Source organism: Pristiophorus japonicus, chromosome 2 (assembly GCF_044704955.1).
Source record: "Pristiophorus japonicus isolate sPriJap1 chromosome 2, sPriJap1.hap1, whole genome shotgun sequence".
Taxonomy (NCBI): Eukaryota; Metazoa; Chordata; class Chondrichthyes; family Pristiophoridae; genus Pristiophorus; species Pristiophorus japonicus.
This window is the reverse complement of record NC_091978.1, coordinates 267,968,339-267,992,313: the sequence shown is the minus strand read 5'-3', so window position 1 is coordinate 267,992,313 and position 23,975 is coordinate 267,968,339. Positions and strand designations below refer to the sequence as shown.

The 23,975-nt window shown below is 45.6% G+C and overlaps 1 protein-coding gene across 1 annotated transcript in view; it reads left to right on the top strand.

The window, feature by feature from the left end:
* Positions 1-23,975, top strand: part of tll1 (tolloid-like 1) — a 454,505-nt gene that overhangs the window by 383,986 nt on the left and 46,544 nt on the right. The window contains exons 17-18 of the mRNA XM_070864299.1: positions 11,426-11,551; positions 18,212-18,339. Coding sequence (XP_070720400.1) covers positions 11,426-11,551; positions 18,212-18,339 — 254 coding nt within the window. The remainder of the gene's footprint in view (positions 1-11,425; positions 11,552-18,211; positions 18,340-23,975) is intronic.

Below are 23,975 nucleotides of genomic sequence, written 5' to 3'. Positions count from 1 at the left end.
ATATCTGCATTGCTCAGCCAGAGAAGAGTGTCATGATGGTTACTTGGAGACTAGGGTTACCCACTTCAATCTTGTCTCAGAACCTCAGTGCTAGGAACCAAGAGTGGCCGCAAGTTCACTGAAGCCTTAAGTGCTACCCGCATCATTATTGTATGGATCGTGGGTGATGGGTATTCTGAAGTCCCGCTTCCATTGCTTGAATCGGAACAGGAGATCTCAATAGTGTAGCCCAGAAAGGGTATCAGGAACTATAATGGCATGATACATGCTGCAATTAGGAAAGGATTGGACATTCTATATGTAGAAGGTGAAAATGCTGGAGGCCCACAATCCCCTCATCATGATGAGGATGCCTAGGTGCAAGAGGAGATGGCACAGGACAAGCAGTTGCCAGCAGCACATGAGACACGGCAAGAAATTATCAACAACTGTTTCCAGTAGCAAGGATGTACCCCATCTCCAGAGGCCATAATAGCATTGCATTTTTGCAATGATTACAAATAACCAGAACTCACATCAGCCATAGATTTTGCATCCTTTCAGGGAAAGGATATGTACAAAATTTCATCAGCAAATAAAAAAAGAACTGAAGGCCTTTTTAAAAAATAATCCACAAATACACATTTCCACATTTACTGATTGCCTCTTCATTAGGTGTTACTACAATTTCTCATCACGATGCCTATCCCTTGTGCCTAAACTCTTCTCACATGTGCATCTAGCCTCTGACCCCCAAATTGTGCTATCTCAATACAGGAGATTACGAAGTTAATGGCTGGGACAGTAGTGAAAGCTGAAGTGGCACTCCTCTCAGTGGTGCTGACCTCTTGCAGATCCTGCTGCTGGTGTCATGTTACCTGTCCATTCAATGCCTACCTGGCACAGGCCAGGAGACCCCGCGACATCTGTGGCCAATCCTTGCAGTCCACTCGTACTGGGTATGGACTTAGTTGGGCCAACGGCCCATGTGAGAACAGAATATATAGTCCCAATTAGGCCCTGAAAGCCCTGAGCTAGATTGAGGGAATCTATGAATCTATGGAAACAATTATAGCTGGCACTCCGGAAGTAACAATTGCCCTTGGACCCTCCTCTTCATGTCTTGTTTCCACAGAAATCTCCAGGACTGCCATATTGACCAGGGTGTATTGCATGCCCAGACAAAACACGGGCAATTTGTTGTAGATGCAGGTTGTGGATTTCTCCAACTTATCCAATATCTTCAACACATGAGAGGAGACTGCCTCCACCATGTGCATATGAGATTTATGCTATGCTATTGAATTATAGTTCTTTTGAAGACTTGGCCTCTGGGATTTGGGTTCCTGTGTTCCTCAGTTAAGTCAGTCATTTCAGTTCCTCATACACTTCACTGCCCAGAAGAGAGCGCTAGTTCTCATCACCTCCTCCCTGCAACTCCTGCTCACTGGAGGTCTGTGTTTTATCCTGCGATATACACTCTGGGGGTAATTTAAAACCCCAGGATGGGTGGGAAATGTGCTCACTTCCAGTTTTGATGGAAGTGGGTGACTAACCTGCTCTCCAGCCTCTCAATCTGATTGGCCGACAGCTGGGAAATAGAGAAAGATAAATTAAATGATGTCTTGCCGATAAATATAGCAGGACCTCCGGGTTTCCCGCATTTCCGGGTTCCTGGACTGCTAAAAACCCGCCCCCCCCCCCTTATTGGGTGAGCTCTGGTATCTCACACAAGTGGCTATTGTTCACATGTGAAACTTGGCAGTGATGGTATCAGGTTATTTGATCCCAGATATCATTGTAATTGAGTCGAATTCTATCTTTACATGATATCTGCACATGGGCACTTCCAGCAGGGGTCACTGGATAGAAGGCTGAAGTGGGAATATGGGCTGACTTTTCCCTCCTAAACCAGGGTGCTAAAGCCAACTGTAGGAACCCAACTGACCCCTGCTGAGACCAGCTGACTCAACACAGTCCAGGACTGAATCCAGGACCTTCCTAGTCTATGATTTAGATACTCATTGGATAAAAGTGCTGCGTTATTGGAGGAGCTCAAATACATGTATTTTCAAATCGCTACATTCACTTAATATATTGAGCCAATATTGTACATTCTGCTTAGTTCATTCAGGACAAATACAAGATCAAAACTTTATTACAGTAAGTGCAGAATAAATATATTAAATTTGTAGATCACAAGTATTGTAAAGTTTTTGTTAAATGATGTAAAATTTGTGTTTTATAGTGTTAACAATTGAAGACCATGTAGGTGCATATTTGGCACATAAAGTGTGTACTTCATGTGGGAAAAAAATAATCAAACCTTTACAATAATGATGTGTAGCCAGTGTCCAGTTTTGAGGTCCAGGAACTTCAGAGGCAGAAGACAATTGGCAGAAATGTTATGGTGTCTCTGTGCTGTATCTGGGTTGCATTAGATGCACACACTGCAGTATTCACTGCTTAGACACCACAACATATTACTTATAATACACACCTTTATAAATATAACAGAACATTTGGGATTGAATATTTACAAATTTGTCCCTTTAAAGGCTTGTGCTATTTGTTATTGTGATCATTATTAGAATAGGATGTTATCTAGAAATTACGGCATTGATTCCAGTTTAGCCTAATGAATAGGTTTTCAGCACAATATTACAATTAACTAAAATTAACAATAAAAAGATTGTGGTCCTCAAAATCCTTGAGCAGTATATCTTTCCATAACTGCTGAAGCCCTTCTCAAAGTTCATGAGGTCATGGAGATGTCCGGTGATTTACATACCTTTGGCAGGATAGAGGTACTTCTACCCCTCCCTAACTCCATGAAACAAACTGAAGGGGACGGACTCTAAAATTGTTTTAAGAATGAATAGTCAGATCTCAGAAGTCCAGGGCAGAATTACTACATGGGCTGTACAACCATCATTGTGTTGACCAGCATACCAGATGTCCTGGCCCTGCCTCTGCACTGTCCTATGGTGTTGATACCTTTGTCGGGGCAGGCAGAAACTATGCCCCAAAAATCTATCCAGGAAACTTGGGTGCAAGGCCAGGAACCGTGTATATGGGTTCTGCCCAAGTTACAGTGGGAGTCTGTGAACTTTCAAGACCTGCATGACTATTATATAATTCTATATTGTTAAAGTGTCAAAATAACATAAATACTGTATGTATACTCAAACCAAAATAACACACACATGTCATTTGCCTTAGTTGTTCAAACTGCCATCAACACAGTTGCTTTATTTTTTAATGGCTGCTGTTATACCACACCTATCAGCCTGAGACTGGTAGGCATTGTTGGGATGAATACCCTACAGGCCAGAGTTATATTGTGGGATACTTGTTACTCGATCTTGTCACTGAGCTCAGACCAGCAAATATTTATTTTTTGAGATTAGGGGCAGGTATGCTTACTGCTTAAGTCAATACAGTGCCGGGGGCATCCAATGCACCTCTGGACACTTTTTAAAGGCAGCTTCACACTGAACCTACTGGAGATGTTTTCACTTCTCAAGCCAAAATGTGTTCAGGAGTTGGGTAGATGATCTATCTCGTGCATTATACTATTGAAGCAGAAACAGCTTTGCATTAGAGCAAAAGTGTTAGTATAATGGCAGCCTATTTTGTATGGCCCACAAAAAATTTAATGAAAGGTGCATTAAATAGAGACTAAAATTTAAAAAATCTTTCCCTCAGTGGGCTCACTACTTGCACTACTCACTGAGCTGTGCAGGCTAGGAAGGTCCCAGGTTTGATTTTCAGTCTGTGCTGAGTTAGCTGATTTCACTTAGGAGCTGTTAGGTCTAATGCAATTAGCTTGCTGCGCCTGGGCAAGGGAGAGAGAAAATTGGCCAGCATTCCTGTTGTGTATGGAGAAAGAGTCAGACTGAACACTGTGAGCTCAAAGTAAAGTGTGACCTTTGTCTTTTATTACATAGGCCTCCTTAAATACCTGAGAGGCCTCCTTAAATACATGTGCTCCCAAGGGATTATAGGATCCCTTTGTACTCCAGGGGATGAGCCCTCTAGTGGCTGTACAGAGTAAATACAAGTATACATATATGACAACACTCCTCCCCCCTCCCCCCCCACCCCGGCAAAGTCAATAGTGTAACTATTTACAATGTGAGTCGATCTGGGGCCCTTCTTGTCCTGGTTGATCATCTCGGTGTGAAAGCTGGTGTGTTGAATCATTTGTTGGGCCCTCGCTGGGCTGGTGTGCAGCTTGCCTTGCTGGGCTGCCTGGTGTGTTGGGCCCTGCTGGGCTGCTGTGGATGATGACTTCTGCTTCATGGTCAACCGTGGTGCCGGTTGCCACAGGTGTGTATACTGAGGGATCAAAAAAGGTAGGGTCCAAGGTGGGTTGCTCAGGATAGTCCATGAATCTGAGTTTGATTTGGTCCAAGTGTTTCCGGTGAATGAGTCCATTTGAAAGTTTGACCCAAAATACCCTGCTCCCCATTTGGCCACGACAGTGCCGGGAAGCTACTTGGGACCTTGTCCATAATTTAATACAAATACAGGATCATTGATTTCAATCTCGCATGACACATTTGCGCTATCATGGTATGCAGTTTGTTGAAGCCGCATGCTCTCTACCTGTTCATGTAGATCAGGGTGAACTAACAAGAGCCTTGTCTTAAGTGTTCTTTTCATGAGCACTTCAGCAGGTGGGATCCCAGTGAGTGAGTGGGGTCTCGTGCGGTAGCTAAGCAGGACTCGGGATAGGTGAGTCTGCAGTGAGCCTTCAGTTAGCCTCTTCAAGCCTTGCTTGATGGTTTGTACTGCTCTCTCTGCCTGACCATTGGACACTGGTTTAAACGGGGCAGATGTGACATGTTTAATCTTGTTACGGGTCATGAATTCTTTGAACTCAGCACTGGTAAAACATGGCCCGTTGTCGCTCACCAGAGCATCGGGTAGGCCGTGTGTGGCAAACATGGCCCGCAGGCTTTCAGTAGTGGCAGTGGACGTGCTAGCCAACATTATCTCTCATTCAATCCACTTGGAGTACGCGTCTACAACCACAAGGAACATTTTACCCAGGAGCGGGCCTGCATAGTCGACGTGTACCCTAGACCACGGTTTGGAGGGCCAAGACCATAAACTTAGCGGCGCCTACCTGGGTACATTGCTTAACTGCGAGCATGTGTTACATCTGTGAACGCAGGACTCTAAGTCTGCATCAATACCGGACCACCATACATGGGATCTGGCTATCGATTTCATCATTACGATGTCTGGGTGGGTACTGTGGAGGTCATTGATGAAGGTGTCTCTGCCGTTCTTGGGGACCACTACTCGATTGCCCCACAGAAGGCAGTCTGCCTGTATAGATATTTCATCTTTGCGCCACTGGAATGACTTTATCTCTTCCTGGATTTACACTGGGACACTGGAAGCACACAGCTTTAGACTAGAGATAATAAGGGGTCCTGGCTTGTCCAGTTTTTGATCTGCTGGGCAGTGATGGGTGATTGCTCACTCTCAAATGCTTCCATAACCATGGCTAGATCTGCAGGCTGCGCCATTTCCACCCCTGTGGTGGGCAATGGCAGCCTACTGAGAGCATCGGCGCAGTTTTTTGTGCCTGGCCTGTGGCGGATGGCATAGTTATATGCGGACAACGTGAGCGCCCATCTCTGGATGCAGGCTGATGCGTTGGTATTTATCCCTTTACTCTCGAACAACAGGGATATAAGTGGCTTATGGTCAGTTTCCAATTCGAATTTTAGCCCAAACAGGTATTGATGCATTTTCCTTACCATATAGACACACGCTAACGCTTCTTTGTCAATCATGCTGTTGGCTCTCTCAGCCTTAGTCAGACTCCTGGATTCATAAACAACCGGTTGCAGTTTCCCGAAATCATTAGCTTGTTGCAATACACACCCGACGCCATATGATGACGTATCACATGCTAGTACCAAACGCTTACATGGATCATACAACACAAGCAATTTGTTTGAGCATAACAATTTTCTCGCTTTTACAAAGGCAGTTTCTTGGCCTTTGCCCCAAACCCATTCGTCCCCTTTCGTAGTAAGACATACAGTGGTTCTAACAGTGTTCTGAGACCCGGTAAGAAGTTACCAAAGTAGTTCAGGAGTCCCAGAAACCATCGCAACTCCGTCACGTTCTGTGGCCTCGGTGCCTTCTCGATTGCCTATGTCTTCGCATTGGTGGGCCTGATGCTGTCCGCCACAATCCTCCTTCCCAGGAACTCCACTTCAGGCACCAGGAAAACGCACTTCGAGCATTTTACCTTGAGCCCCACATGGTTGATTCAACTAAGAACCTCCTCCAGGTTCTGCAGATACTCGACTGTGTTCCGACCTGTGACCAAGATATCGTCCTGGAAGACCACGGTGTGCGGGACCGACTTCAGTAAGCTTTCCATGTTTCTCTGGAATATCGCTGCCACCAATCGGATTCCAAACGGGTATCTGTTATAAACAAAAAGCCATTTGTGCGTGTTGATGCAGGTGAGGGCTTCAATGATTCCTCCAGTTCCTGCGTCATGTAGGCTGAAGTCAGATCCAGCTTCGTGAACGTCTTTCCTCCCGCCAGCGTTGCAAAGAGGTCATCGGCCTTTGGTAGTGGATATTGGTCCTGGAGGGAGAAACGATTGATAGTTACTTTGTAATCGCCACAGATTCTGACGGTGCCGTCTCTTTTGAGGACTGGGACGATAGGACTGGCCCACTCGCTGAACTTGATCGGTGAAATGATGGCCTCTCTTTGCAGCCGGTGTAGCTCGATCTCTACCCTTTCTCTCATCATGTACGGTACTGCTCTCGCCTTGTGATAGATGGGTTGTGCCCCTGGAATTAGGTGGATCTGCACTTTTTCTCCTTGGAATTTCCCAATGCTTGGTTCGAACAGCGAAGGAAATTTGTTTAAGACCTGAGCACACAAAGTATCGTCAGCGGGCGATAGCGCTCAGACATCATCCCAGTTCCAGCGTATCTTTCCCAGCCAGCTCCTGTCGAGCAGCGTGGGACCATCACCTGGTACCACCCAGAGTGGTAGCTTGTGCACCGCTCCATCATAGGAGACCTTTACGGTAGCACTGCCAATTACAGGAATCAGTACTTTAGTGTAAGTTCTTAGTTTCGTGCGAACTGGAGTTAAGACTGGCCTTGAGGCCTTGTTGCACCACAACCTTTCGAAAGTCTTTTTGCCCATGATGGACTGGCTCGCGCCCGTGTCCAGCTCCATGGACACCTGGAGTCCATTTTGTTCAAAATTCAGCATTATCGGGGGCCAATTTGTGGTAAATGTGTGCACCCCATGTACCGCTGCCTCCTCGATCTGAGGCTCTGGTTCGTCATGATCCTCCGTGGATCTGTCCTCCTCTGCAACATGGTGGTTTGCAGGTTTAACAGGCTTTGCAGCTCACCTGCACACTCGTTGGAGGTGTCCCATTGTTCCACAGCCCTTGCAAACGTACTCTTTGAATCGGCTTGAATGGAAACGATGATCGCCCTCGCAGTGCCAACAAGGTGTTAATGGCCTTGCATTAATCACCCTTGATGGTGGACTCTGAGACATCTGCAGACATGTAGCTGCAGGTATGTGTGACCTGCCCTGTACATTACGATTCGAAAACAACATTACTTTGTTCACAGTACTTGTAGCAGCACTTGTGTGCTGAGAGACTTGCTTCGAATTGTCACTGGTGGCAATGAACGCCTGTGCTATCGCTATGGCCTTACTCAAGGTTGGGGTCTCTACAGTCAAAAGTTTGCGAAGTATGGTTTCATGGCCAATGCCAAGTACAAAAAAGTCTCTGAGCATGTGCTCCAAATGTCCTTCAAATTCGCAATGTCCTGCAAGGCGTCTTAGCTCGGCGACATAACTCGCCACTTCCTGGCCTTCAGACCTTTTGTAGGTGTAGAACCGGTACCTCACCATCAGAATGCTTTCCTTCGGGTTCAAATGCTTTCGGACCAGTGTGCACAAATCGTCGTAGAAGTTCTCCGTGGGTTTCGCTGGAGTGAGCAGATTCTTCATGAGGCCATACGTTGGTGCCCCACAGACAGCGAGGAGGATCGCCCTTCATTTGGCAGCAGGCTCTTCCCCATTTAGCTCGTTGGCCACGAAATATTGGTCGAGTCGCTCCACAAAAGTTTCCCAATCATCTCGCTCCGAGAATTTCTCCAGGATGCCCACTGTTCTCTGCATCTTTGGGTTCGCTATCTGTATCTCATTGCCAGTTGTTGTATATGGAGAAAGAGTCAGACTGAACACTGTGAGCTCAAAGTAAAGTGTGACCTTAGTCTTTTATTGCAGGTCTCCAGAGTGCCTCTCCAACCTGTGAAGCCTCCTTAAATACCTGTGCTCCCAAGGGATTATGAGATCCCTTGGGTCTCCAGGGGATGAGCCCTCTGGTGGCTGTACAGAGTAAATACAAGTATACATATATAACAATTCCCTCTCCTGATTGCAATCCAATAGCCTCTGCTGGGCAGACAACGGCAGGGAGAGGAATTTGACACAAGTGCACTTCGCATTCATACACCGACATCGGTAACAGTCATTTCCAAATTTAGAAGTTATTCCAGATTCCTACTGCAATAAAGACTATGCTGTAATATTTATCGTCACTGATTTCTTTTCTTGCATAAAGCAAATGACTTTTCAAACTGATCTTTTTTTAAAAAAAAGATAAAATTGCAGGCTGCAGTCTAAATGGCAGTTAATCTCACCATCTAAAACCTGGTGCATTTGTTCTATGGAAATGCAATGCCTGCATGTACTTTAGATGAGCAGGTACTGACTTTGTAAGGTGCTTGTCAAAACTAATATTCTTCATGTCATAATCTACTGAAATAGTTATACAGATTGTTAAAACTGGTGGTTCTAGCAGTGAAACTGTCTCTGTCTGTGAGCTCTTAATGAAACTAAAACTTACTGTGGCAGTAATCGGCAGATGAACACTAAACATGCTTGCATTGTCTGTCAGCTTTGGCTCAGTGGGTAGCACACTCGCCTCTGAGTCAGAAAAATGTGGGTTCAAGTTCCACTCCAGGAACTTGAGCACATAAGTCTAGGCTGACACTCCAGTGCAGTGCTGAGGGAGTGCAGCACTGTCAGAGGTTCCATCTTTCGGATGAGACATTAAACAGAGACCCCCGCCTGCCCTCTCAGGTAGAGGTAAACGATCTCATATCACTATTTCGAAGAAGTGCAGGGGAAGTCCCCGGTGTCCTGGCCAATACTTATCCCTCAATCAGCATAACAAAAAAGAGATTATCTGGTCATTATCTCATTGCTGTTTATGGGAGCTTGCTGTATGAAAGTTGACTGCTGCATTTCCCACATTACAGCAGTGACTACACTCCAAAAGTATGTCATTGGTTGTAAAATGCTTTGAGATGCCCGGTGGTCATGAAAGGTGCTAAATAAATGCAAGCCTTTCTTTTCTCCTTCCTTCCTTCTCTTCCTTCCTTCTCTTCCTTCCTTCTCTTCCTTCCTTTCCATCCTACCCCCCCCTTCCTTCCCTACTTCCTTTCCTTCCTTCTCCCCTTCCTTCCCTTCCTTACCCCCTTCCTTCCTTCCTTCCTTCCCCCCCCAAAATAACAAACAGGAATGTTGTTACATGTTATTCTACTGACATCACCAACAATAATTTCTCAGCTATAATCCTTCATCGGTTGTTAAATAATATAAGAGTTGGATATGTATATTGATAAAATGTTTCTATTTGGTCAAATAATTTGATGTATGTTGCATAGTAAAATTAAAGGAAAATGTCTAATATTTTATCCCTAACTATTCTGACAAATGTTACTAAAAACGGAGGTATATTTTCTGCTATGTTGCTTGTTTAGCCACATTGTTGTGCCCTGGCATCAAATGAGATAATGGATTTGGATCAATCAGCATACACTCATCTCTGGTGCCATCTTGGTACGTTTTCTTCCACAGACAAGGAAGCACCATGTAAAGAGAAAATTTTTGTTTTTGAATCTTGCAAGAACTTGATGCAGGTTTCCCCTTCCAGCCGAGTACGTATTATTGACAGACTGGTGGCCTCTGAGAGTCTCAGAGGTACGACCACATGTCTTCTGATTGGTTGGCATCTAACACAATTTTCGGGATGGATCTTTCATTACATGGGGCCTGACACATCCATTCAAAACTGGAAGACTGATTTCTGTCCAACAGCAGCAAATATATTTATTCTCCCATGAAAATTCATTTCACTAAGCTAATAATTCCACCTATGCAGAATCTGTGCAGATCTTATTTTATTGCCATTAGGAATGCAATGTATTTAGCTGTTTTCTACCAGAAGTTGTACGATACAACAGTTAAAGTAGTTGAGTAAATATGATCTTTGTTATTATACAAAAATACAAACTTATTTGTACAATGTGTTCCTAAATCTGCTTTCATTTTATAAGCTTTTTGAAATCCAGTCATTTTACCTAAAATTAGTTCCTTCATTCATTCCCCTACAAATCATTTATTATTCTTATTAATATCAAAAGCACGTTTGTTGATTTTATTGTGATCACAAGGTAAATGCACTCATTTCATCCTTCCTTGTATTTGTATGACTGACTACTGAGCAAATTGCAGATCTTGAGAGGTTTTTTTGTATTTTCTTTGCTCAGATGCTCCCACCTGTTTTAGTAATTAACAGCTGCCCATGCCTCTCATTTCTCTGCATGTTGAAGTGATAAAGCACTTTGCATCATGAAGCTGAGAGTGTCAGAAACAGTCTGCCAGTTTTGACCAAATGGACGGACCACCCCTTGCCTGATATGACAGCTCTCGTAGAATGACAAGAACTGACTGCCACTCACTGGAATGGCTGCTAATATAATTTTGGCTTTTCTCCCCTGTAGTGAGTTTTGTGGCTGTTTTATGCAGATTCCAGGGGTTAGATCTTCTGTGCTAATCTTTGCTTCATCTCTAACACAGTTATACCTTTTTAGGGGATTAGTTTAAATAAGCAAAATCATTTGCTAAAATGTTGCCTTGATCAGTAGATCTGTTTGAAGTAAACAGGAGGATCTTTTCTCGTAGTTCTTAACTACTGCTGGCTTATTTTGTGTGTTTCCGAATTGTCCAGATTCATTCAAGCATAATGCACTGCCAAGCACTTTAAAAATTATAGATGATTTAAACGAGCAGGGCTGAGCTTTTCTCTGCTAAGGAGACTATAAACAGCTTGGAGCCATTGCTTAATCCAAAAGCTTCTTTTCGTGTCTGCTTGATGGATTGGCAATTGTAGGTGAAAGTGCAAGCTTAGTAATGAATGAGTGTAGCTAAAGCAGAAGGTACTGTGGGCAGTCAGGCCTGTGCTTTAGTTTACCTTGTTCTGGATGAACACACAGGCACATTTTCAATCTTGTCTGAATGTTTGTGGCTAACAGTTCATAAGTACATATTGTATGATCTCTCTTCTACCTCTTCACAGATAAGGATGAGTGTTCCAAAGACAACGGTGGCTGTCAACATGAATGCATCAATACAATAGGCAGTTATGTGTGTCAGTGTCGAAATGGATTTGTATTACATGAAAACAAACATGACTGCAAAGAAGGTATGTGTTGTTGTATCTCCTTGGACAAAAAGAATGTATTATTTGAAAGGGGAGCTGATATTATAACCCAGGGCACTATATTCCAGCTTCCATCATGGAGTCATGAATATCATGATAAGAATACAGGTACATGCAAACTGACTAACTTTGCTTCAGAACAGTTTAAATAAGAACTGAAACAGAAACAGAAAATGCTGGAAACACTCAGTGATGTGGCAGTGAAAACGAATTTTGGTAGATACCTTTAAGAAATACTGCTCTTCTCTCCAATGGTATTTCCGTTTGTCTCTTTTACCTTGTTCATCTTCATTGCTATATGTTTCCCTTCTCGTGTTTGATCAGGTATCTACCAAAACTCATTTTCACAGCCACATCACCTTCCTCAACATAAGAACATAAGAAATAGGAGCAGCAGTAGGCCATAAGGCACCTCGAGCCTGCTCCGCCATTTAATACAATCATGGCTGATCCGATCATGGACTTGGGTCCACTTCCCTGCCCGCTCCCCATAACCCCTTAATCCCTTATTGTTTAAGAAACTGTCTATCTGTCTTAAATTTATTCAATGTCCCGGCTTCCACAGCTCTCTGAGGCAGCAAATTCCACAGATTTACAACCCTCTGAGAGAAGAAATTTCTCCTCATCTCAGTTTTAAATGGGCGGCCCCTTATTCTAAGATCATGCCCTCTAGTTCTAGTCTCCCCCATCAGTGGAAACATCTGCCAAATTTTTGCCCACTCACTTAGCCTGTCTATGTCCTTTTGCAGATTTTTTGTATCCTCCTCTCACATTGCTTTTCCTCCCATCTTTGGTATCATCAGCAAACTTGGCTACATTACACTCCGTCCCTTCTTCCAAGTCTCCGACTCAACTCAACATTTAATCACTCCTGCCTTCCACCCTATCACAGACTGTCCACTTCATTCTTTCCTTTCCCCCCTCCCCCATTCCCTGCCTCTGCACCTGCTTAAAATATATTACCTCTCTAACTTTTCCAGTTCTACGAATGGTCCAAGACCTGAAAGGTTAACTGTTTCTTTCTCCACGGATGCTGCCGGCCCTGCTAAGTGTTTCCAGCATTTTCTATTTCTGTTTTGGATCCCAGCAGCTGCAGTATCTTGCTACAGTAAATAAGAACTGAAACTGTGTTGTTCACATGATTGAATATAATGCGTGATGCTGGTGGGCTCTCAGAAACTTGAATGCAGACAAATGCAAGGGAAGTCTTTTCAAAGAGTCTCAGGGAGAAATTCGTGTACTTTGCGCCCCGGGTGTACTAATGACTTCTCGCCCAGGGCACGAGACCACTGCTGACTCGTGTGAAATTCCGCGGGAGTTAGCGGACGACGTCATCACCGTGCGCCAGCGATCCGTTTTCTCCCCGGAGCGAAAATTCGGTAGCACCCTGTGAGGCTGCCGTGGGCGATGTCCCCGCCAGGCTCATGGGTCGTGAATCAGGCTTCAGTCCGCTCACAGCAAAAAATTAAACGGGAGGTGCAGCACCGACATTTTTTAAAATGGCCGACTTAACGGTCGAGGCCTTGTCTTCCTGAAATCGCGGGGTTCGCGCCATGGATGTTGCAGTCCAACACTCCACTTCTGTGCCAGGCTGCTGCCATGGCACCCCGCTCCCCAGTAGTGAAGTGGTGGTTCCTTCTTCCTGATGCAGAGTCAGCAGCATCCCTTTAACTGAAGGGGAGGGCCCTGTGCTCCCGCCCGCGCTGTGCGACTCTCCGCATAGCGCTAGGAACTTCCTGCGGTTAGCATCCCATTGGAAGTGAAGCATGACATTGTGTTCCACTTTCCCTCGGATGCGGTAACCCCAATTTAGCTGCCGGGTTGGGACTTCTGCGCCCGGTGCAGGACATCCCGCCTCGCAGCTGTGGTACTGCCCCCAAACAGGACAGTATTGAATTTCACCCTCTATATATTATTCCACTGGTTGCCTGAGTATCAGTGTAATGATGAGATTGCCAAGAGTGATTTTTATTGTGTCAACATCATCATTGTGACTTTCTCATGTGGGTAAGTGCAGAGTTATGTCAACTTTACAACTGTAAAGGAAGGTGTTAATGCACTCTACAAATGTCATATATTGATCGACCCAATTTTACAGTTTGCAAAACAGACATATCAGCTCAGAAGATCCAAAATGCAGAACAGGTTTGAGAGGTCTACAGCTGCAGTTAATTCCCTCACTTGTTCAATAGGTGCAAGGCCCAACCAGGAGACAGGCTGGCTTTAGCATTCCCCCATTTATGCAAGTGGCTTGGGGGAAGGAAATGTGCGTGCATCCTCTTCCTCTCGGGTGCAGTGCACTTGAGGAGGACTATGCCTGTCCGGTGTCCATTGGCCATCAAGGGAAGAAAATCTAGCATATGATCACCAGTATAAGATTACATGTGTTGGGTACTTAAGCCTATTCAGATATATTCCTATTTTAGAGTAAAGTATCCTCAGTAAATCTATTGGTAGGCTATAATGCTACCACCTACTACCATCCCTCAGCTGATGGATCAGTACTCCTTCATGTTGAACACCACATGGAAGAAGCACTGAGAGTAGCAAGGGCACAGAACCTACTCTGGTTGGGGGACTTCAATGTCCATCAGCAAGAGTAGTTCGGTAGCATCACTACTGACCAAGCTGGATGAGTCCTAAAGGACAGAGCCGCCAGACTGAGTCTGCAGCATGTGGTGAGAGAACCAACACAAGGGAAAAATCTACTTGACTTCATCCTCACAAAGTTACCTGTCACAGATGCATGTATTGTTAGGAGCGACCACAGCATAGTCCTTGTGGAGATCAAATTCCATGTTCACACTGAGGACACTCTCTATAGTGTTGTGTGTCACAGCCACTGTGCTAAATGGGATAGATTTGAAACAGATCTAGAAGCTCAAAATTGAACATCCATGAGGCATTGTGGGCCATCATCAGCAGCAGAATTGTATTCCACCACAATCTCTAACCTCATGGCCAGGCACATCCCTCACTCTATCATTACCATCAAACCAGGGGAACAACCCTGGTTCAATGAGGAGTGTAGAAGAGCATGCCAGGTGTACCTAAAAATGCAGTGCAAACCTGGGGAAGCTGCAACACAGGACTCATCATCATAGGCAGTCCCTCGAAATGAGGATGACTTGCTTCCACGGCCAAAAAGGATAAGTTCACAGGTGTTCCAATGAAGGACTTAAAATTTCAGATCCTGAAGGGTGGAAGATGCCTGTGCGTGGATTTTTTTAACTTGTAGTGGCCGTTGCACACCAGCCACCACATGGGCTTGACAGAGCTAGGTCTTGGTTCAGTGGCAAGGATTACCCAAGACGACTGGAGACCTGCTCTGCTGCACGGACCTACTGCGCACACATAGCGCAGTGTGGGCTGACCCGTGCTACCCCTGGGCCCCTGGCCCCAAACTCACGCCTCTCCTGGGCCCCGATCACATCCCTCCACAGTCTCTCACAGCTCCTTTGCCCCTCTCGCCGCTCCTGCTGTATCTGCCCACGCTCCAATCACTGACCTGCACCTTGCTGACGTCACTCTTCGCTGCCATCGCAGCTCGTGTTGCTCCCTGGAGTGGCATGCCTCCACGCTGCTCATGACCGCCGCTCGCCGCTCCTTTTATGGCCCCGACCTGCTGCTGGTGTTCTCACGCAGGTCGTGGTCTCCACGCTGCTCATGGCCACTGCTCACCGCTCCTTTTATGGCCCCGACCACAGGACTACATGCATGCGAAACAGCATGCTATAGACAAAGCTAAGCGATCCCACAATCAACGGATCAGATCAAAGCTCTGCAATCCTGCCACATCCAGTCATGAATGGTGGTAGACAATTAACCAACTAATGGGAGGAGGAGGCTCCATAAACATTCCACCCTCAATGATGGCTGAATCCAGCACGTGACTGCAAAAGACAAGGCTGCAGCGTTCAAAACTATCTTCAGCCATAAGTGCCTAGTGGATGATCTATCTTGGCCTCCTCCTGCAGTCCCCACCATTACAGAAGCTGGTCTTCAGCCAATTTGATCCACTCCTTGTGACATCAAGAAATGGCTGAGCATAGTGGATACAGCAAAGGCTAGCCAAGCTGTTCCAGTACAGCTACAGCACTGGCATCTACCTGACAATGTGGAAAACTGCTCAGGTTTGCCCTGTCCACAAAATGCAGGACAAATCCAATCCGTCCAATTACCGCCCCATTAGTCTACTGTCAATCAGCAGTAAAGTGATAGAATGTGTCATCGGCAGCGCTATCAAGTGGCACTTACTCAACAATAACCTGCTCATCGATGCTCAGCTTGGATTCCACCAGGACCACTTGGCTCCAGATCTCATTACAGCCATGGTCCAAACATGGACAAAAGAGCTGAATTCCAGAGATGAGATGAGAGTGACTGCCTTTGACATCAAGGCAGCATTTCACTGAGTATAGCACCAAAGAGCCCAAATAAAATTGAAGTCAATGGGAATCAGGGGAAAAACTCTCCATGGGCTGGAGTCATACGTAACACAAAGGAAGTTCATTGTGGTTGTTGGAGGCCAATCAGCTCAGCACTAGGACATCACTGCAGGAGTTCCTCAGGGCAGTGTTCTAGGCCCAACCATCTTCATCAATGACTTCTCTCCATAAGGTCAGAAATGGGGATGTTCGCTGATGATTGCACAGTGTTCAGTTCCATTCGCAACCCCTCTGATAATGAAGCAGTCCGTGCCCGCTCTGGATGACATTCAGGCTTGGTCAGATAAGTTGCAATTAACTTTCGTGCCAGATAAGTGCAATACAATGACCATCTCCAATAAGAGAGAGTCTAACCACTGCTCCTTGACATTTAACAGCATTACCATCGCAGAATCTCCCACCATTAACATCCTGGAGGTCACCATTGACCACAAATTCAACTGAACTAGCCACATAAATAATGTGGCTTCAAAAGCAGTGGTTATTATGTGGCAAGTGACTCACCTGCTGGCTCCCCAAAGCCTTTACATCATCTATAAAGCACAAGTCAGGAGTGTGATAGAATACTCTCAACTTGCCTGGATGAGTGCAGCTCCAATGACACTCAAGAAGCTCGACACCATCCAGGACAAAGCAGCCCTCTCCCTCCACCACTGGTGCACTGCAGGACCTCCCAAACGAGTGGCCTCTACCGCCTCGAAGAATAAGGGCAGCAGACGCATGGGAACAGCATCATCTGCAAGTTCCCCTCCAAGTCACGCACCATCCTGACTTGGAAATATATTGCCGTTCCTTCATCGTCGCTGGGTCAAACTCCTGGAACTCTCTCCCTAACAGCACTGTTGGGAGTACCTTCACTTCACGGACTGTAGCAGTTCAATAAAGCGGCTCATCACCACCTCAAGGGCAATTGGGATGGGCAATAAATGTTGGTCTTGCCAGTGACGTCCACGTTCCATGAACGAATATAAATAGACCAGGGATAGTTTAGTGCCTTGAAATTAAGTTCTATGAGTATGGATCTACAAATTCTTTTGGCCAGCATTTTACTGGATATTATGGAGCTGAAATTGTGATCAGAGGCTTTCCGCGGGCAATTGCCTCCGACCTGAAACATTTCTACGAATTTACCTGGTGGTCCCGGAGGAGCGTGGCATTCCGTTGGGGAGGCCTTCTCTTCCCATGCTGCAAAGCACGCTCCTGTCCCCGAGGTTCCCATGCAGAAGGTGCAGTCACGTGTGACTGCTCAGCCAATCAGGTACAATATTCCCCAGCATTCTCATTAATAGCGATGATAACTCTGTATCTATGAGTTCTCATTACTATTATTGAGAAAAAGACACAAAGACATGTAATAAAAAATAAAAAACACACCTCGCATAATTAAAATTAATTGAAATTAAAGTTAATAAATATCTTAGAAAACATTTTTTTTCCGAGTTTTTAAAAAGTTTTTAAAATTATGGTTAAAAATAATTGTAACATAGTAGGCAGGGTTTTTAAAAATAATGTGCTTTTTAATTTAATTTTTTAATATTTTTGTATGTTTTTAAACTCTTACGCCTGTAAAAGTAGGCTATGTGCCTGCTTTTATCAGGCACAAGAATTTTGAGGACATTTGCTGAACAAGATATGGGTAAATACCGCAATCTTACCCATGCAAATGTCCTCGCTTCCGATGTGAGAGATCTGACAAGCTCCAGCTTGACAGATCGGAAAAGCCAGTTTTCAGCGCATGCGCATGCGCATAGACACTCAGTACGGACCCGGGAGGCCGGAGTTTTCAGGCCATTAGCATTTCTATTAAACACGTTATGCACTTGCACAATTATATTCAATGAGGCAAACTTTATAGTTGCAAGGTATTGTGGCTTGTGGCTTTGAAATTCTCATATTTTCATATCTTTTATGCCATGCATAATGCTGGAGCACAATACAGGCAAACATAATGCTGTTTAATTGACCAATTAAATGCAATGTCTTAGGCTTACACCAATCTAGTGCTTCTTATTAAATCGTTGCTCCTCTGATATCTGAATATGTTCTATCGATATTGATTGCTTATTTCAGTGTTTATATTTTATCTTTTTAGGACCTCTGTGAGTAAATTCTTCTTGCATAATTTTCTAATGTGAGCTTAGCAATAATGGCACTCTGCTGATGAACTTATTGGCTTTGTTCTTTTCTATCTCAGCTGAATGTGAACACAAGATCTCCAGTGCCACTGGTGTCATCACCAGCCCCAACTGGCCAGATAAATATCCTAGTCGCAAAGAATGTACATGGGAGATCTCAGCGACTCCAGGCCATAGAGTGAAGATAGTAAGTTTTTGATTACGAAAGAAAACTCTACCAACTACACTTATTTCAATATTGCTGCCAGTTACAGGGGCTGATTATACATATTGTATTTCATGACTGGGCTAACCATAAAAACTTAAAGGGCTAGAAATTCGGTGCATTTGCACCTCCCAACGGGGAGCAAATTAGTTTGCGACCGGGTGCGACGCTGTTAACGACACCCACCATATTGGGCGGGGGTTTAGCGGCGGCGCTACGACTTTGTATCCCGATCTCTTGCGCCCATGATGTCATCAACTTGCGTATCTCTCCGTTAGCGCCCCAGCCCCGAGCTTGACTTTCATCCCTTGCAGCAGCGCCGGGCGATAACACCAACAGCTGCAGGAGGCGCGTCTCAGGCAGCCGGCCGCTACCAGGGCAAAAATTAAAGGCCGAGTCAAAAATAAAAATAAAATTACCTTGGTTTTCCCGCTGCTGCTCCGTTTTCTTCGCAGGGTCCTGGTGGTCCAAGTGGAACCCTTCTTCATTTGCAGAGTCGGCAACGTGGGCCGTTCCCTTTAAGCTAAGAGCCCCTCGGGCACAGCAGCGGTGCACGGCCCAGTGTGCAGTGCTGCTGAGGCGTCCGCTCAGTTAGCGCCCCTTGAAGGAAAAGGAGTGCTTGATTTAGCACTCCATTTCTTTCTGTGGGCGGTAACCCAAATTTTTCGAGAGGGACGGAATATCCGCGCGTGGCGCTGTCTTGTGCCTCCCGAATGTTACCACCCCCAAACGGGCGATACCGAATTTCTCCCACTAAGATTGTGTGTCACAAGATTAATGCTGGGAACTTAAACCCCCTCGCCCAGCAAGAATGGCGCAAAGGAAGGGGTTAAAGGCGCGTCCGCTCCCGGCCACTGTCATTTTTTAAGTCAGCAAATCAGGCCATCAGTGAGGTTCCCCATAAAGGCAGGTGTGGGCTTACTTAATATTCAAAAGTCGCAGCCCAACGGTGTAATCGCCACTGCAACATAATATTAACTTTAAGGCGGGGAGGCATTTTCGGCCCCGCTGCCTCTACCTATTTTGTTTACCTTATGGGGCCGAAATTGCCCCTTCTGATAAGGCCCCTGAAAGCGATGGGCGTGGAGGGACCGCCATTTTGGAAATTGCCCTTCCTCAATTTTGGAGCGCTGTCCGGGACCTCTCCACCTATTTTCCAAACCGCGGCGTGCACGCGCTGACCCCTTACCGACTGGTGGGCACCCCTTCGCGAAATTGCCCCATTCCCGGAATTTCCCCGCGGGAGCCCTGCCGCCGGTTGGTGCCCCCGACAGCTTTTGCTGTCGATACAATCTGATGCGGCCGCTCTGTTCTTTTTTTTGTTGGCTGACTGCGAGATCGGGTCGACAATTATGGCCGTGGGTTCGGCCGGGCCGCCAACAGGCAGTCTGGCAACCCCTCAAGTGCCAGGCCACTGCCCCAACTAAACCCCTACCTGGTGGCCCAGTGTTTGCCACTAAAGTGGCTGCAGAGTTTGCAGCGTCCCTCTCCTTTAAGTGATGACTGAACCTCGGCCACTCCGCCCCACCCCCATGATGAGGCCACTTCTGCCCCGCTCCAAAAACTCCTCGAAGTGCTGAATTTCCACTGTTCGGCCGCCCCATGCACTGAGACAGCCAGAGCACACCGAAACCGGTAAGTGCACCTCGTTTTGAGTGGTGGGCAATTTCAGCCCCAATGATTATTGCCTATTTTTAAATGCAGACAAAATAAAAGAGCATTCCATGCCACTCCACCCTCTGCTTTCTATCAAATACCTTCTTCGAGCAACTTTCACGTACTGGTCAAATTCAGAATTTGATTGTGGAGCTCCATTTCAAGGGCAACTATTAATATAAAGTGCAGACCCATGGTGATTTTGGCTGGGTTCCAGTAGGGATTAGGTTAGATGGGTTTTTGCTGTAGGGGATTCAAAATGTGGTATTAACAGCATGCTACATTTCACTGCTTTCTGTTATTAAAATGAATACTGCATTTTAATCCTTAGTCTGCTGCTAAAACTATACATCATAATTCTAAAAAAAGAAATGTTATTGATCCAGCATCAAATTAGTTTTGGCAGTTTGTACTGCATGGGTCAGGAGGGATCAGTGGTGCATTAATTTTCAGAGAACTTCTTTCAAAAAATCTGTTATCTGACACATTTGGCCAGCTGTAAAACGTGTATATTAAATGCTGTCAATCAAAGACATCTCTGGTAAACTTAAAGGTAGAACTCGCTGACACAGTAAAAGAATGGCATTTAATAAAGGTCTAAAGTGCAAAAAATCATGGAGAGCCTATAGCCCTACTGACTGCTTCTAATTAATTGAATTTGCCCCCAAGAGTTTAAAACGTAAACTGTGAAGCTAACGGCTAAATTAACCAATCCAAGCTCCCAGCGAAGAGGCTCACTCAAAGGAAGCATGGGTTGGAGATCAGGCTCCAACACTGTAGCACTGATTATCCAATCTACATAGAATTTACAGCACAGAAACAGGCCATTCGGCCAAACGGGTCTCTGTTGGTGTTTATGTTCCAAACGATCCTCCTCCCATCCCTCTTCATCTAACCCAAACTGCACCACTTTGGGCACAGCTCCATTCTGGAAGCTCAGGATCAGTGAAATCATCCTTTATCCTAAGAACATAACAATTAGGATCAGGAGTAGGCCATTCGGCCCCTCGAACCTGCTCTGCTATTCAATAAGATCATGGCTGATTTTCTACTTCAACTCCACTTTGCTGCACTGTCCCCATATCCCTTGATTCCCTTAATATCCAAAAATCTTTCGATCTCTGTCTTGAATATACTCCACAGCCCACTGGGGTAGAGAATTCGAAAGATTAACCACCCTCTGAGTGAAGATGTTTCTCCTTATCTCAGTCCTAACTGGTAACTCCTTAATCTGAGACTGTGACCCCTGGTTCTAGACTCTCCAACCAAAGGAAATATTCTCCCTGCATCTACCCTGTCAAGTCCTGTAAGAATTGTGTATGTTTCAATGAGATCACCCCTCATTCTTCTAAACTCTAAAGAATATAGGCCTAGTCTCCTCAATCTCCTCACAGGACAATCCCCCCATCCCAGGAATCAGTCTGATGAACCTTTGTTGTACTCCCTCTAAGGCAAGTATATCCTTCCTTGGGTAAGGAGACAAAAACTCTACACAATACTCCAGGTGCAGTCTCACCAGGGCCCTATATAATTGCAGGTCTTTTCAATCTTCCTCGCTGCCATGTTCCACCTCACTGTCAACAAGCTCCCCGCCGAAGTGGAACTAAACTACAGAACCAGTGGGATGCTGTTTAACCTACGCCGCCTCCAGGTCAGGTCCAAGACCATCCAAACCTCTGTCGTTGAACTACAGTACGCGAACGGCGCCTGCATCTGCACACATTCCGAGACTGAACTCCAGGATATAGTCAATGTATTCACCGAGGCATATGAAAGCATGGGCCTTACGCTTAACATCCGTAAGACAGAGGTCCTAAACAAACCTGTCCTCACCGCACAGCACTGCCCCCCAGTCATCAAGATTCACGGCGCAGCTCTCAACAACGTGGACCACTTCCCGTACCTCGGGAGCCTCTTATCAACAAAAACAGACATTGATGCGGAGATTCAACATCGCCTCCAGTGCGCCAATGCAGCTGTCGGCCGCCTGAGGAAAAGAATATTCGAAGACCAAGCCCTCAAATCTCCCACCAAGCTCATGGTCTACAGGCCTGTAGTAATTCCTGCCCTCCTTTTTGGATCAGAGACATGGACGACTTTCCAGCGACTTGATGTGTCTTCTGTGATATATCACAACGATGTCTCCGCAAGATCCTGCAAATCCCCTGGGAGGACAGACGCACCAACATCAGTGTCCTTGCCCAGCTAACATCCCCAGCATTGAAGCACTGACCACGTTAGATCAGCTTCGTTGGGCAAGCCACTTAGTTTGCATGCCAGACACGAGACTCCCTAAACAACTGCTATATGCGGAGCTCCTTCATTGCAAACGAGCCAAAGGTGGGCAGCGGAAATGGTACAAGAACACCCTCAAAACCTCCCTGGTGAAGTGCGACATCACCACTGATGCCTGGGAGACCCTGTCCGAAGACTGCCCTAGGTGAAGAAAGTGCATCCGGGAGGGTGTTGAGCTCTTCGAATCTCAATGCTGCGAACATGAAGAGATCAGGCGCAGGTAGCGGAAAGAGCGTGTGGTAAATCAACGTCACCCCCCACTTCTCCCGACGAATATCTGTCCCACCTGTGACAGGGTCTGTGGCTCTCGTGTTGGACTGTTCAGCCACCAAAGAACTCACCTTAGGAGTGGAAGCAAATCTTCCTCGATTTCGAGGGACTGCCTATGGTGATATAATTGCAGTAAGATGTCTTTACTTTTGTACTCAAATCCTCTTGAAATAAAGGCCAACATACCATTTGCTTTCTTAATTGATTGCTATACCTGCATGTTAAATTTCAGTGATTTGTGTGCAAGGACACCCAGGTGTATCTGAACACCAACATTTCCCAATCTCTCACCATTTAAAAAATACTATGCTTTTCTATTTTTCCTACCAAAGTGGATAACTTCACATTTCTCCACATGATATTCCATTTGCCATGTTCTTGCCTATTCACTTATGCCTGCCTATATAGAAACATAGAAACATAGAAAATAGGTGCAGGAGTGGGCCATTCGGTCCTTCAAGCCTGCAACGCCATTCAATGAGTTCATGGCTGAACATGCAACTTCAGTACCCCATTCCTGCTTTCTCACCATACCCCTTGATCCCCCTAGTAGTAAGGACTACATCTAACTCCTTTTTGAATATATTTAGTGAATTGGCCTCAACAACTTTCTGTGGTAGAGAATTCCACAGGTTCACCACTCTCTGGGTGAAGAAGTTTCTCCTCATCTCAGTCCCCTGCAGTCAGAATCAGGGGAACTCATAACGGGGAACAAAGAAATGGCGGACCAATTGAACAAGTACTTTGGTTCGGTATTCTCTGAGGAGGACACAAACAACCTTCCGGATATAAAAGGGGTCGGAGGGTCTAGTAAGGAGGAGGTACTGAGGGAAATCCTTCTTAGTCGGGAAATTGTGTTGGGGAATTTGATGGGATTGAAGGCCGATAAATCCCCAGGGCCTGATGGACTGCATCCCAGAGTACTTAAGGAGGTGGCCTTGGAAATAGCGGATGCATTGACAGTCATTTTCCAACATTCCATTGACTCTGGATCAGTTCCTATCGAGTGGAGGGTAGCCAATGTAACCCCACTTTTTAAAAAAGGAGGGAGAGAGAAAGCAGGGAATTATAGATCGGTCAGCCTGACCTCAGTAGTGGGTAAAATGATGGAATCAATTATTAAGGATGTCATAGCAGCGCATTTGGAAAATGGTGACATGATAGGTCCAAGTCAGCATGGATTTGTGAAAGGGAGATCATGCTTGACAAATCTTCTGGAATTTTTTGAGGATGTTTCCAGTAAAGTGGACAAAGGAGTACCAGTTGATGTGGTATATTTGGACTTTCAGAAGGCTTTCGACAAGGTCCCACACAGGAGATTAATGTGCAAAGTTAAAGCACATGGGATTGGGGGTAGTGTGCTGATGTGGATTGAGAACTGGTTGTCAGACAGGAAG